Source organism: Phacochoerus africanus, chromosome 14 (assembly GCF_016906955.1).
Source record: "Phacochoerus africanus isolate WHEZ1 chromosome 14, ROS_Pafr_v1, whole genome shotgun sequence".
Lineage (NCBI taxonomy): Eukaryota > Metazoa > Chordata > Mammalia > Artiodactyla > Suidae > Phacochoerus > Phacochoerus africanus.
The window spans coordinates 34,647,879-34,663,532 of record NC_062557.1 but is presented as its reverse complement, the minus strand read 5'-3'; the positions used below and the strand labels follow the sequence as shown (position 1 = coordinate 34,663,532).

The 15,654-nt window shown below is 46.5% G+C and overlaps 1 protein-coding gene across 4 annotated transcripts in view; it reads left to right on the top strand.

Moving 5' to 3' along the window:
- TEX14 (testis expressed 14, intercellular bridge forming factor) overlaps window positions 1-15,654 on the top strand; it is an 85,519-nt gene that overhangs the window by 41,030 nt on the left and 28,835 nt on the right. For 3 of the 4 annotated variants that reach the window (XM_047757980.1, XM_047757977.1, XM_047757978.1), the window contains 6 exons: window positions 3,537-3,643; window positions 7,553-7,669; window positions 7,870-7,958; window positions 9,667-9,948; window positions 11,241-11,341; window positions 13,725-13,844. In XM_047757980.1, coding sequence (XP_047613936.1) covers window positions 3,537-3,643; window positions 7,553-7,669; window positions 7,870-7,958; window positions 9,667-9,948; window positions 11,241-11,341; window positions 13,725-13,844 — 816 coding nt within the window. The remainder of the gene's footprint in view (window positions 1-3,536; window positions 3,644-7,552; window positions 7,670-7,869; window positions 7,959-9,666; window positions 9,949-11,240; window positions 11,342-13,724; window positions 13,845-15,654) is intronic. The other variant, XM_047757979.1, reaches the window with a different exon arrangement.

The following is a 15,654-nucleotide window of genomic DNA, read 5'->3' as shown; positions in this document are numbered from 1 at the left end:
TAACCCACTGAGCAAGGCCAGGGATCGAACCCGCAACCTCATGGTTCCTAGTCGGATTTGTTAACCACTGAGCCACGACGGGAACTCCTAAACTGCTTTTTAATTCACTCATTCACTTATTCATTGAACATTTATAGAGCCAGGGCCATTTATTAGAGCCCAGAAAACAATGATGAATGAGCCACAAGCTCTACTATGAGTAGCTCAGGCACCCGTCGAGGGCAGAGGTACTTGGTGGTTAAAGAAGATGCCTCAGAGGGTGTAAGAAATGTGGGCTGAAGAGTTGAAGAGTGCTTCCTCCATGAGCGGCTGTTTTTTTTTTTTTTTAATGATTTTTTTTTTTTGGCCTTTTCTAGAGCTGCTCCCAATGGCATATGGAGGTTCCCAGGCTAGGGGTCGAATCGGAGCTGGAGCCACCAGCCTACGCCAGAGCCACAGCAACATGGGATCTGAGCCGCGTCTGCGACCTGCACCACAGCTCACGGCAATGCCAGATCCTTAACCCACTGAGCGAGGCCAGGGATTGAACCTGCAACCTCATGGTTTCTAGTCGGATTCGTTAACCACCGTGCCACGACGGGAACTCCATTAAATGATTTTTGTTTTTTCCATCGTAGCTGATTTTACAGTGTTCTGTCGGTTTCCTACTGTACAGCAAGGTGACCCGGTCACACATAAAAGTATTTGTTCTTTTTCTCACATTATCATGCTCCATCATAAGTGACCAGATATAGTCACCTATCCATTCCAAAGGCAATAGTTTGCATCTACTAACTCCAGATTCCCAGTCCATCCCACTCCCTCCATGGGCTTCTGGAGGACAGGTCATTCATTCTGTGTCCCCACACCTGGAAGGGGGTCTAGTACATAGAAGGTTCTCGATAGTGGTCGGTCATTGGGGGAAATGAATAAATGAATGAATTTGAACAGGTTCACACACAGAGCTCTGGCTGCCTCTTGAATCAGAATTTTATTTTATTTTTTTATTTTTCATTTTTTTGTCTTTTTAGGGTCACACACATGGCGTATGGAGGTTCCCAGGCTAGGGGTCGAATTAGAGCTGTAGCTGCAGGCTTATACCACACACACAGCAACTTGGGATCCGAGCCAAGTCAGTGACCTACACTGCAGCTTGCGGCAAGGCCGAATCCTTAACCCACTGAGCGGGGCCAGGTGTTGACACCTGGCCCCGTTAACCACTTAGCCACGATGGGAACTCCTTGGGTTTTCTTATTGTTTTAAAACCCACCACTTGCAGGAGTTCCCATCGTGGTGCAGTGGAAATGAATCCGACTGGGAACCATGAAGTTGCGGGTTCGATCCCTGGCCTAGCTCAGTGGGTTGAGGATCTGGTGTTGGCATGAGCTGTGATACAGGTCACAGATGTAGCTCGGATCCTGTGTTGCTTTGGCTGTGGTGTAGGCCAGTAGCTGCAGCTCTCATTTGACCCTTAGCCTGGGAATCTCCATATGCCATGGGTGCAGCCCTAAAAAGCATTTAAAAAAAAAAAAAACTTTTGTTGTGTACTATACTTCAATGATCTATTGCTGTGTAACAGCAGCAATGAAACCCCAAACTTAGTGACTTAAAATAAGCGTTCTGTTATTTCTCACAATTTTGTGGGTGAGGAATATGACGGGCTTTACCTGAGTGCTTCTTCCCTTCCCTGTAGCACCGGCTGGGATCACCTGCATTCAGCTGGAGGCTGGGCTGGGCACAAAGGTCCAGGGAGGCTTCACTTCCCTGTCTGGTGCCTTGGGCTCCCCCAGGTGGCCTCTGTCTGCTCTCGGCTCCTTATCACTCACTAAATAGTCTCACCCAGGCGTCTCTGCAGCATGGCGGCTGGCTTCCCAAGTGAAGCTGAAGCTGCCAGGTCTCTGAAAAACTAGGGCAGTGTCACTTCTGCTGCTTTCTGTTGATCAAAGTCACGAAGCCAGCACAGATTTAAGGGGAGGGAAGTAGACTGCAGCTCTCAGATGGCAGTGCGGACAGGGAGGGAAGGCGCTGATGGCAGCCGTTGTTGGAGACCACCTACTAATACATATGACTCGGTACAGAACAGTTATACCACATCCCAGTTTTTCTTTAAAAAGTCTGTCCTGGGAGTTCCCATCGTGGCATAGCGGAAACGAATCCAACTAGGAACCATGAGGTTGCGGGTTCGATCCCTGACCTCGATCATTGGGTTAAGGATCCGGTGTTGCCGTGAGCTCTGGTGTAGGTCACAGACACGGCTCGGATCCCAAGTTGCTGTGGCTCTGGCGTAGGCCAGTGGCTACAGCTCCAATTGGACCCCTAGCCTGGGAATCTCCATATACCGCGGGAGCGGCCCTAGAAAAGGCAAAAAGACAAAAAAAAAAGTCTATTTTGGCTTCTAGCTTAATCAAGGAATAAGACATTTTCACCTAAGTGAATTTTTCAGACAATTGAAATTCATTCTTTTACCATCTCAGTTATTAAATTTTTGATCATACCAAATGAAAACATTACAAACTTCCTGTTCTTCTAAATACCCTCTTGAGTGTGTTCTAGCATTTCCCTCGGTGACCATAACGTGTTTCTGAACGTGTTACTGTGCCGTCCCATGATACAGTGCTGCCCCTACCAAGGCCTCTGGAGCTCCTACTCCACAGAGGTTATGATCATTTTCATGCATCTTCCCACTTTTAGGCATCTTGGTACCATCCCCAAATCTCAAATTTGTTTCCTTAATTTGCTATAGTTTAGGAAGTACAATTAGCAAAGTTTGTTAAAATTGGAATAGGCAGATCCTGATGTATTTTCTTTTGGAGAAAGGGCATAGGCTTTAATTTTGTTACTGTTTTTTAGGGCCGCACCTGCAGTATATGGACGTTCCCAGGCTAGGGGTCGAATTGGAGCTACAGCTGCAGCCCTATGCCACAGTCACAGCAACATGGAATCCTTAACCCACTGAGCAAGGCCAGGGATTGAACCCAAGTCCTCATGGATACTAGTCAGATTCATTACCACTGAGCCACGACGGGAACTCCTTTCTTTTTGTTTTTTTTTTGTCTTTTTGCTATTTCTTTGGGGCGCTCCCGCGGCATATGGAGGTTCCCAGGCTAGGGGTCGAATTGGAGCTGTAGCCACCGGCCTGTGCCAGAGCCACAGCAACACGGGATCCAAGCCGCTTCTGCGATCTACACCACAGCTCACGGCAACGCCGGATCGTTAACCCACTGAGCAAGGGCAGGGACCGAATCCACAACCTCATGGTTCCTAGTCGGATTTTTTAACCACTGCGCCATCTTTTTGGATTTTAGATGTCTATTTTACCTGCTCATTCTCCATTTGCAGCCCGTCTGGACTGAAGTCCTGGGGGCCAACATTTCTATGTAAAGGCCTCCAGCTAAGGGATAAGTTCCTAGACATGAAACATGCAAAAGAAAATTGTCTTGGGAGGTCTGGTTAGTTCTATACATTTAGCAAGAATGGTTTTGAAAAACGATGTGAGAGAGTCAATGGAAGAGGAATTCTTTCATCAAAGCCCTGAAACACATCTATTGATTTTTAAGCTGCTGACTCTTTGTGGCCCTGGAACGCAGAGCACGGGTGAACAGTTTCAGCCCACTCACGGAGCCAAGGATGGTTTGGAAAGAAATGGGAGCCAAAATACCAGCAGGTGGGTTAACAGTCTGTTGTTATTTGTGTCTCCATGTCTTTAGACTCTCATGTGACCCTGAGGCCACTTCGTGATCTTCATATGTCTAGTGACAGAGATTGTGAGCAATGAGGAATGGTAACACGGAAGCAGATCTTGGCAGGTCTCTCCCTTAAGTGAGCGAGAAGAGCAGTGTCTTGGAAAGTTGCAGGAGGCATGAGAGGTGAAGTGGCTGGCAGATTAACCAGACAGAGTTCATCAGTTGTCAAAAGCAAAGCATCCTGCCTTTCCAAAGCTGCCCAGATTGTTTTTCTTGTAAAAAGGTTGGCATTCCCACTGTGGCACAGGGGGTTAAGAACCTGACTGCAGGGAGTTCCCGTCGTGGCGCAGTGGTTAACAAATCCAACTAGGAACCATGAGGTTGCGGGTTCAGTCCCTGCCCTTGCTCCGTGGGTTAACGATCCGGCGTTGCCGTGAGCTGTGGTGTAGGTTGCAGACGCGGCTCGGATCCCGCGTTGCTGTGGCTCTGGCGTAGGCCGGTGGCTACAGCTCCGATTCAACCCCTAGCCTGGGAACATCCATATGCCGCGGGAGCGGCCCAAGAAATAGCAGCAACAACAACAACAACAATAACAACAACAACAAAAAAAGACAAAAAAAAAAACCTGACTGTAGCAGCTTGGGTTGCAGTGGAGGTGTGGGTTCACTCTCTGGCCCAGTGCAATGGGTTAAAGGACCCAGCATTGTGGTTTGGATTCAACCCCCGGCCCAGGAACTTCCATGTGCTGTGGGTGCAGCCATTTAAAAAAAAAAAAAGTGCCAAATATTTCATTTATTACCAGTGCTCCAGAAACCAAACTCTGTGAAAACTAGTGTTGTTTAAATAAGCATTACTGGGAGAGTGCCTTTTGTGGTGCAACAGAAATGAATCTGACTAGTATCCATGAGGTCGCAGGTTTGATTCTTGGCCTCACTCAGTGGGTTAAGGATCTGGCATTGCGGTGAGCTGTGGTGTAGGTTGCAGATGCAGCTTGGATAGCCAGTTGCTGTGGCTGTGATGTAGGCTGACAGCTACAGCTCTGATTTGACCCTTAGCCTGGGAGCCTCCATATGCCCGGGTGCGAGCCTTAAGAGACAGAGGAAAAAAAAAAAAAAAAGTCACTCCCATTGTGCCTCATCAGTAAAGAACCCAGCTAGTATCCATGAGGATGTGGGTTTGATCCCTGGCCTCACTCAGTGGGTCAGGGATCTAGCGTTGCCGTGAACTGTGGTGTAGTTTGCAGACTCAGCTCAGATCCTGCCTGCTGTGGCTGTGGTGTAGGCCAACAGCCGAAGCGTCAATTCGACCCCTAGCCTGGGAACTTGCATAAGCTGTGGGTTCGACCCTAAAAAGTAAGTAAATAAAATAATCATTACTGACCCGGGGGTGGGGGGGGAGGGCAGAAGGAGGAGATTGAACAATATCATTGTTACCTTGTGGCCTCTGATTTGTAGCCAGAATAATGAAAGAATTGGTTTCAGCACAAATCACCAGAAGGAGAGCACATGTGTACACTGGGTTTTTTGGGTCTCTTTTTTTTGGCGGGGGCCGTACCAAGGCATATGGAGGTTCCCAGGCTAGGGGTCAAATCACAGCTGCAGCTGCCAGCCTACACCACAGCCGTAGCCACGCGGGATCCTTAACCCACTGAGGGAGGCCAGGATCAAACCGGAGTCTTGATGCATACTAGTCAGATTCATTACTGCTGATCCACAGCAGGAACTCCTACAGTGGGTTTTTAAGAACTTAGGTCAAACAGATTTTATTTCGCATAGGGGGAATTATTAAAGGAGCAATAAGTGTTTTTCAGGACAGAGTAGTGTATCAGTTTAGTGTCCTTTTCTGTGATTAAATGGCAGCATTAATCCACAACTTTGAGGTCAGTTCTCCCGGAGAACGATTTTGTTCCTACCCCCAGTGGTGGCCGAGATGAATGGTAAGAGTTGGCTGTCCCTTTCATTTTGTTTAAATATGTACATCAAGAAAGACTCAAGGAAAAGGCCCGAACGTTTTAGATTAGTGTATTTCACCTTAACAAGGGAAATTATTGAAGAACCACCCAAGTGGCATCAGAGTTTAGCTCTCATGGCATTGATAGAAGCAGACAGGCTGATAGGACGGCCACTGGATGACAAAGCAAAAGCTGTAGTTGTGGCCTCCCCTGTCCAGCTCCACCCTCTTCCCCTGGGGGAACACAACCAGACCAAATAAGTTTAACACTGCCACCAATCCATCTAGCCTTTTTGTATGCTTCAAAACGGTGGTAATTAGGAGTTCTTGTGGTGCAGTGGAAACGAATCTGACTGGGAACCTTGAGACTGCAGGTTTGATCCCTGGCCTTGCTCAATGGGTTAATAAGGATCTGGAGTTGCTGTGAGCTGTGGTGTAGGTCGCAGATGCAGCTCGGATCCCGCGTTGCTGTGGCTGTGGTGTAGGCCAGCAGCTGTGGCTCCGATTAGACCTCTAGTCTGGGAACCTCCATGTGCTGCAGGTGTGGCCCTAAAAAGCCCAAAAAACCCCCAAAACAAAAAACAAAAAAAAAAAGATTGTAATTATATACATGTAGGCAATTGTATATCCTGAATTTTCACTTTACATTAGAACATGAGTGTTAGAGTGCCTGTTGTGGCTCAGTGGATTAAAAACATGACTGGGACCCATGTGGATGCAGGTTCGATCCCCAGCCTTGCTCAGTGGGTCAGATGATCCAGTGTTGCTGTAAGCTGCAAAGTGTGTGGCCATGGATGCGACTCAGATCTGGTGTTGCTGTGCATGTGGTGAACACCAGTGGCTATAGCTCTGATTTGACCCCTCATGTGGGAACCTCCATATGCTGTGGGTGCAGCCTTAAAAAGACCAAAAAAAAAAAAAAAAAAAGACGAGAACATGGGTGTTATCCCTTGCTATTAAAAACATCCTGGAGGAGTTCCCTTTGTGGCTCAGTGGGTTAAGAACCCAGCTAAGATCCATGAGGATGTGGGTTCGCTCCCTGGCCTCGCTCTCTGGGTTAAGGATCCAGCGTTGCCACAAGCTGCGTTGCCACAATGCCGCTTGGCTCTGGCATTGCTGTGGCTATGGCGTAGCTCCGATTCGACCCCCTAGCCCGGGAACTTCCATATGCCACAGGTGCGGCCTTAAAAAAAAAAAACCTGGAAACTTACTTTGAAATTATTGGATTTCCTCCATTTCTGGAAAGGACGACAGTGACATGTTAGTAAATTTTTTTCTGCATTTTGTAATGTCCTTGATAGATTCCTAGAAGCAGAGTTACTGGACCAGAGGCCAGGAACATTTCATTATAAAGATTCTTGATAGCTGTTGCCAAATTGCTCTTTAAAGAAACTGATTAGATGTGACCTTTCTGATTCAGCACTCTCTGTACTCTGGTCCTGCAGGAGAGTAGGATATTCTGGATGAAAGGGAATTCATATATATGCCACAGATCACACATTTTTAAAGAGTTAGTTTAATAGATGATAAAATATGTATGATCATAGAATATTTAGCGGGACAAGAGACTCCTTTGTTGTGTAGATGAAGAAACCTTGGCCCAGAGAGACTTAAGTTCTCCAAAGTCAAACAGCTAGCTAGTGTCAGGTCATGGTCTGGAGCTCAGTGAAACCAGGCTGAAGATCTCTGAATGTTCTTCTCTATCCCTGGTGCCTTAAGACCGACCATCTTTACTAATGTTAGCTCTTGTGCAATTACTGGTATGCAGGTGGACCTGTTACCAGAGGATTCTGATCAGAGGGCAACAACAGTTGCTGAACCATCACTCATGTTCTGTGGCATTGTGTGAGGGCCGGAATTCTGTTTGGGGAAGCTGCATTTCAGTTGCATCTTCTACCTCGAGATCTTAACCCAGTCGTTTCATTTCTTATCGGAGAAAGGCCTAGAGAGTCCAGTGCCCAGACCAAACTGACAGGGCCCGGAAGGGTACTCCTTACCCTGCCAAGCCGCGCACAGGGACCACCCGCATCAGCCAGCCCTGGCCAGGGCTCTATCAGGTAGAGCCTTGTGGGTTGAATGTTGGGGGGTTTGGTGCCCTCTCGTGGTGGGTAGGCGTCACTGCAACCCCAGGAATGGCTCCCAGAATAGGGGACAGTCCCCTCGTGGGCTTATTGGGCTGGGGGTTGTGTCAGTAGCTTGAGCAAACTGATGTGTTTGTGTCTATTCACTCCCTCACTCCAAAATCTGTACAATTTAGGATCAGTATGGAATCTGTATCTTCTGGAATCCATAATGCAAATTCAAGAAATAATGAAGATGATGGAGAGATACACTTAAAATGGAAAAGTGAGTATAAAGTCACGGTTTTGTTGGACAAAGTGAAACTTAAAGTACCTTTCTAAGTTGGTTGTTATCTCTAAGTACACAGCCTCTATTGCACTGTCCTCCCACTTTCTCTCCTTCTGTTATATCATTCGATTTTAAAATCAAGACCTCTCTGGAGTTCCCGTCGTGGCGCAGAGGAAACGAATCTGACTGGTATCCATAAGGGCGCAGGTTCGATCCCTGGCCTCGATCAGTGGGTTAAGGACCTCCATATGCTGTGGGTGTGGCCCTAAAAAGACAAAAGACAACAAAAATATCAAGACCTTTCTGTTTACAGACTGCAGAAGATAAGTGATTTTCTCATTTTCAGACTATATAGGAAATACTTCCATATATATATATAATATATATATATATAAATTTCTATTTTGTAGCAATTGTAGTGAAAATGCATAATATAGATATTTAATGTATAACATGATTAAGATAGAGAGCTTGCCGTGCCACTTTCACATATCCTGTGGGCATTATCCTTTTGTATGAGGTTTTTTTGGACACATACCCATGCACAAGTTCCTGGGCCAAGGATTGAACCCATGTCACAGTGTGACCCAAGCTATAGCAGTGACAACATCAGATCCTTCACCTGCTGAGCCACAAGATAACTCCCTTTTGTATCAGTTTTATTTTGTAAGCCTAAAAGGGTACAGTGGAGAAAAAAGTATGTTTTTTTAAAAATACTAATTCTAAGTGACATTGCAAAAGTCTGGAAAATGTGAATGAAAACACGTAAGTGTATATATATATATATATATATATATATATATATATATACATCCAAAATATGAGCTCAGCATGGTCTAGAAAAGCTAGACAAACTAAAATAGAATTCTTTCCTTTAGTCTCTACAGACTAGGGACTTCAGATGTCCTTTTCTTGTAAAATAGTCACAGCAAGAAGGTCCATCTACAAGTTTTCTGCTGCCATCTGCTCTAGAATTCAGCAAAAGAGCTGTTACTAACTGAGATTCTGCCCTCCCCTGTCGTCAGTTATCTCCTCTGCTTCAAGCCAAACAGGGCAAGCTAAGGATGCTGCAATTCTAATAAAGCAATCATTGTGGCAGTATGAGCTATAAAATATGATGTAACTCTTTCAGAGTCTAAAGCTTTTGTTTCCAGAGTTCACAGTGCTATTTTTTTTTTCTTTTTCCTTTTTAGGGCTGCGCCTGTGGCATATGGAAGTTCCCCAGCTAGGAGTGGAATCAGAGCTGCAGCTGCTAGCCTACACCACAGCCACAGCAACACCAGATCCTTTAACCCACTGACCAAGGACAGGGATTGAATCCGTATCGTCATGGATGCTAGTCGGGTTCTTAACGACTGAGCCACAAAGGGAACTCCCTCACAGTGCTGTTTTACTTATTTATTTACTTTTCTGTTTTTTTTTTTTTTTAAGGCTGCACTTAACCCACTGGCATATGGAGGTTTCCAGGCTAGGGGTGAAATCGAAGCCGCAGCTGCCAGCCTATACCACAGCCACAACAACACAGAATCCGAGCCTCGTCTGCGACTCACACCACAGCTCACGGCAGTACCGGATCCTTAACCCACCGAGCGGGGCCAGGGATCAAACCTGTGTCCTTATGGATACTAGTCAGATTCGTTTCCACTGAGCTGTGACGGGAACACCCCACAGTGCTGTTCTAAATGCTGCTTTCTTTTATATCCAGCGGAGGTGAAAGACATGGCAGAGAAAGCAGCTACTGGGCAGCTGGCGGTACCTCCTTGGCATCATCAGAGTACTGACACTTTGGAGAATGAGCCTGAAGATGAGCCCAGTCCACTGCTGCAGCCCCCCACTAGGGTCCTCGAGCATGTGGGCTGGTGGCGAGCTGTAGAGTATCCCAAGAAAAATGATGAGCCGGGAGGAAATGGCAAATGTGACAAAACAGACAACCGTGACCACAGTAGTGACCAGCATAGCAGACAGCCAGGGCCTCCAAGTTTCGCCAGTAAGTTCAGTTGGAGGAATCAGGGTAGGTGAGCTCTATCAAGTGGGCAGCTCTCAAAAATAGTAAACCCCCTAGAATATTTCCCTTGTTTGGTCTTCTCTCCTTTCCTGTCAGCCAGAGAATCCCGAACTCCAGGAGAAAGCAGCATAGCCTTCTAATCCCACTGTCCTTCCCAAAGGTAAAAAAAAAAAGTCCAGAAATTCATAGGTTCTTCTATCACTGGAGCAGAGTCCTTTGTCCAAAGAGAGTGAAATAATCTCCGTGCACTGACCCTGGTCCTGGGCCTAGGCTGGCAAGGAATTGAGATTTTTCTTTCTTTCTTTTTTCTTTTTTTTTGTCTTTTTAGGGCCACACCCGTGGCATATGGAGATTGCCAGGGTAGAGGTCCAGTCGGAGCTATAGCCTCTGGCCTACGCCACAGCCACGGTAACGAAGGATCCGAGCCACGTCTGCAACCTACACCACAGCTCACAGGAACACCGGATCCTTAGCCCACTGAGTGAGGCCAGGGATCGAACCCACATCCTCATGGATGCTAGTCAGATTCATTTCTGCTGAGCTATGATGGGAACTCCCTGAATTGAGCCTTTTATCTGAGGGTATTGGCAGAAGGTCACTCCCTACTGCCCACTTCTTTGCATTGCATGTTAAGCCAGAAAAATTCCACTGGCTCTTAGAGCATCTATGCCTGAGGAGCCCAGAGACGAATGACATTTACTATCCTCACTTTTATAAATTCGCAGGTTAGGACTGGGGGCTGTGTATTTCCACCTGGTAATTTGCTTGCAGCAGAGCATGGGATATCATTTCACAGTTGTTTGTAAGGCAAAGAAAGGTACATCTCAAGTTACCATTTATCTTAGGTAGGAAATCTATTGGCTTGGGGGATGGAGTTATTTTTATTTTATTTTATTTTTTTGTATTTATTCCTTATCAAGCATCATTCTTTTTTTGTTTTTATTTTATTTTTATTTTATTTTTGGCTGCACCCGCAGTTTGCGCAAGTTCCCAGTCCTGGGAGTAAACCTGAGGCACAGCAGTGACAGGGCTGGATCCCTTCCCTGCCACCAGGGAGCTCCATGCATCACCCTTGAATGGATGGGGAAAAGGGTGGATGATCCAGGGCTACACGCTAGGGCCAGGCTAACCTAACAGTCTCCATGTCTGGACTGAAGCTGACACATGAAACACGGTCACCCATGGCAGAAAACGCATGCACCTTTTCTCTCCTGTCGCTTTTTGCCCGTTCTGTGCTATTAGCTGAATGACAATGGTTCTGTTATAACCATTAGGTATCAGCCACCTGCTCTCCGGAAAAAATGAGCTGTCAGAGCATAGTGAAGTCTTTCAAGCAAATACTGAGGCATCTATGGTTGTTGAGACGTCTTACAGCGTAAGTAATACAGCCTGGAGAGCCAGCTTGAACCCAAGGACCTGCTGAAGTAGAACTGAGTTGTTATGTATCGTATCGTTGAAATACTATCTGTAGTAGTTCTTTTGGGTTGGAACGTGTGCCCTCATGGTTCTGCCCTGAATGAAGAAGTCATTCCTCCCTGCCTGAAACGTTTTGAGTTAGTTCAGCTCAAAGCATGTGTACGTCAGAGCTAGGGGAAGACACAGACAGTGTTAAGATTCAGCTCTGGCCCTTGAGCTTTCTGTCTAGATCAATTCTTACTAAAGCACAGTGTGAGGTTAGTTACCAGAGCTTGTGACTGTGGCCAGATTGGAATAGGAAAAGCTGGGAGTTCCCATTGTGGCTCATCGGTAACAAACCCGACTAGTGTCCATGAGGATTCGGGTTTGATCCTTGGCCTCACTCAGTGAGTTAAGGATCCAGCGTTGCCATGAGCTGTGGTGTAGGTTGCAGACGAGGCTCGGATCTGGTGTTGCTGTGGCTGTGGCTGTGGCTGTGGTGCAGGCCGGCAGCTGTAGCTCTGATTCGACCCCTAGCCTGGGAACCTCCATATGCCAAGGGTGCAGCCCTAAAAAAAGAGAGGAAAAGCAAGGGTTGTGATGAGAGCACCTTCACCTGGAATTTCATCTCAGACCCAAATTCACCTTTCAACTCAGTGCAAGGAATGTGTTCGTGCCTGGAAACTATGTCTCAGCACGATCTCTGGGATTCAGTCACTTCCTAGCATTTGCACTGGGGTTATAGCCTTGCTTCAGGGATTTAATGCGGTCTTCAGGCAGGCAGTTGGGCCATAGTCCAGCAAGACAAAGGAACCAGAATTTTTTAAATCATCACTGACATGGAATATAAACAGCAATTGAGAATGAGACAATGTAAAAATACAGTTGTGGATAACAGTTGAGGTCTTTCGAAGAATATACTATTGTATTTAATCATAGCAGGCAAACCTCTCACAGAATGATTCATTCTCTCTCTCACTTGAGGGCTGGAAGGCCATGCTGCAGTAGGCCTACTGGCTTGGCTGGAGAAGCAGGTCTGTTGGGGAAATGGGGAAGGTAGGAGAGGCCAGCCTTGTCTGAGAAATTTCAATTTGATGTGAGAGGTAAAGGAAAGCAGCTGTGAAGTGCACAAAAGAGGAAGAGTGATGAAAGCAGTGTCCAAGGATTAAACCACAAAACCTCTGCAAAGGGATGTGTGAGGGTGAGGAAAGGAACAGTTGTCTGGCCATGTGCTGAGAGGGCCCGAATGCAGAGAAATAGCAGAAAAGGAAGGGGTAGAGCGGAGATGCTGAAGAAACCACTGACTTTATTTTGTTTTGATTTATTTTTTTAAATTTTTATTCTTATTTTTTGCTTTTTAGGGCCACATCTGTGGCATATGGACGTTCCCAGGGTAGGGATCTAATCAGAGCTACAGCTGCCGGCCTACACCACAGCCACAGCAACGCCAGATCTGAGCTGCTTCTGCAACCTACACCACAGCTCATGGCTACTCTGGATTCTTAACCCACTGAGCGAGGACAGGGATTGAACCCACGACCTCATGGTTACTAGTTGGATTTGTTTCTGCTGAGCCACCGTGGGAACCTATTTTATTTTTATTATTGAGACTGCATTGCTGTTTTAAAAATCATACTTCTGGGAGTTCCCATCGTGGCTCAGTGGTTAACGAATCCGACCAGGAACTATGAGGTTTCGGGTTCCATCCCTGGCATCGCTCAGTGGGTTAAGGATCCGGCGTTGCTGTGAGCTGTGGTGTAGGTCGAAGATGTGGCTCAGATCTGGCGTGGCTGTGGCTGTGGTGTAGGCCGGCAGCTGTAGCTCTGATTGGACCCCTAGCCTGGGAACCTCCATTTGCTGAGGGAGCAGCCCCAGAAAAGGCAAAAAGACTAAATAAATAAATAAATAAATAAAAATAAACATTATACTCCTTCTCTTGCCAATAAACTGGAGTACCTGAGGGAGTCCCAGTTCTGAGCAGCCTCAGCCTGGAGGACGCCGCTGACACACGGACTCTGTCTCTGCCCATGAGGATCAGGGTGTTGAAATTCAGTCCCCAGCTTGAGCTGTCTAGGGCCTTTCCCCTTACTGAGAATTTGAGAGCAAAAACGTCACCCAGCCTCCCTCCCACTGTCATTGTGCAGATGAAGATGTTGAGATTTAGGACTGTCATTTGTCACACACGCCTCACTGTGGGGAAGAAGGACAGAGGCAGAGGTGCAAGCAGGCAGGGAGGGCTCAGAAAGTGTCACCCTGACTGCAGGGTAATTTTAGATGCCCCGAAGTTAGCTCTGCATCCAACTAAAAAGGGATTTGTTTACAATGAACACCAACTTAAAAGTGATTTTCTGCATTATTTATAGGATCACTCTGTGCAATCAACTTGTTCATCAGAGTCTTCTGAGGAGATAACAGATGAATTTTTAACTCCGGACCACGAATATTTTTACTCCCCAACTGCTCAAGAACTCTTGACCTTGGAGGTAAAAACTTACAGTTCAGAGTAGAGTACATTTTCAGCTTTCTCCATTGCCTTATTCCTTTACAATTATTTCTATTAAGAAAAATATTTACACATAGAAGTACATAATATCAATTTATTATTGTTTTCACGTGTGTGAAAAAACACACATGGGAGTTCCTGTCGTAGCTCCGTGGTTAACAAAACCTGACTAGGATCCATGAGGATGCGAGTTCAATCCCTGGCCTCACTCAGTGGGTTGGGGATCTGGCATTTCTGTGGGCTGTGGTGTGGGTCACAGATACCTCTCGCATCCTGTGTTGCTGTGGCGTAGGCCAGTGGCTATAGCTCCGATTGAACCCCTAACATGGGAACCTCCATATGCTGCAAGTGTGTCCCTAAAAAAAAAAAAATGTGAAAATAAGGTTTTTGGTAATGAAGGTCATAAGCAATTTTTCCTAAAATTGTGATTGCTACGTTTATATAGCACTTTGTACTCTTTTTCTTTTTGCTTTTTAGGGCTGCAGCCATGGCATGTGGAAGTTCCCAGGCTAAGGGCTCAATCGGAGCTGCAGCTGCCAGCCTACGCCACAACCAGCAACATGGGATCCGAGCTGCATCTGTGACCTACACCACAGCTCATGGCAACACCAGAGCCTTAACCCATTGAGCGAGGCCAGGGATCGAACCTGCATCCTTATGGATACTAGTCAGGTTCATTACCACTGAGTCACAGTGGGAAGTCCCCATGCTTTTTTTCAAAACACTTTCTTTCACATTACCTAATTCACACATCCTTCCTGGGCGGATGAGAAGGCCGCCTGCTGTTATTCCTCTGTGTGAAGGACTGGCGATCACAGATGTAGGGAACTGGCCCTGGCCGCCAAGCTTCAGTGGTGGGAGAGCCAGGAATAGGGGCACAGGCTCAGCAGTGAACATGAGGCTGTCCAGGGCACGGGGCTTTCTCTGGGATCTGCCTAGCTTTTGCAAGAACCTATTTGTACAGAGTATCTTCATTTATAAAATGAAACTCATTGGATTCTCTTACTTGTATAACATGTACCTAACTTCTCCCCTAACCGGGCCCCTTTGGGGGCGCTTTTACTAACACGGAAGGCGGAAGGCGGGGTGGAGGAAAGGGAGGATTGTCCATGTCAGTCACGACATTTGACTGACAAGGAGAATTCGTGATGTATCAAAAAGCATACCATTCCCTTGTCTGCACTTCTGAAAACTCAATTACAGTCATTTTCTTTTTTTAGTTTTAATTTTTAATTTTTTTGGCTTTTTAGGGCTGCATCTTTAGGGTGGCATATGGAGGTTCCCAGGCTAGGGGCAGAATGGGAGCTGCAGCTGCTGGCCTACACCACGGCCACAGCAACTTGAGATCTGAGCCTTGGCTCTGACCTACACCACAGCTCATGGCAATGTCGGATCCTTAACCCACTGAGTGAGGCCAGGTACTGAACTTGCGTCCTCATGGATACTAGTCAGATTCATTACCGCTGACCCATGATGGGAACTCCAATTAGAGCCATTTTCCATTCTTAATCCTTTCAACATTCTTGATTTTACCATGGATTGGGACATAAAGAAAATATTAAATGAAAATATATCAAATAGGGAGTTCCCATTGTGGCTCAGTGGTAATGAACCCAACTAGTATCTATGAGGATGTGGGTTCGATCCCTGGCCTTGCTCAGTGGGTTAAGGATTTGGTGTTGCCGTGAGTTGTGGTGTAGGTTGCAGATGCAGCTCAGATCCTGCGTTGCTGTGGCTGTGGTGTAGGCCAGCAGCTGCAGCTCAGATTCAACCCCTAGCCTTGGAACTTA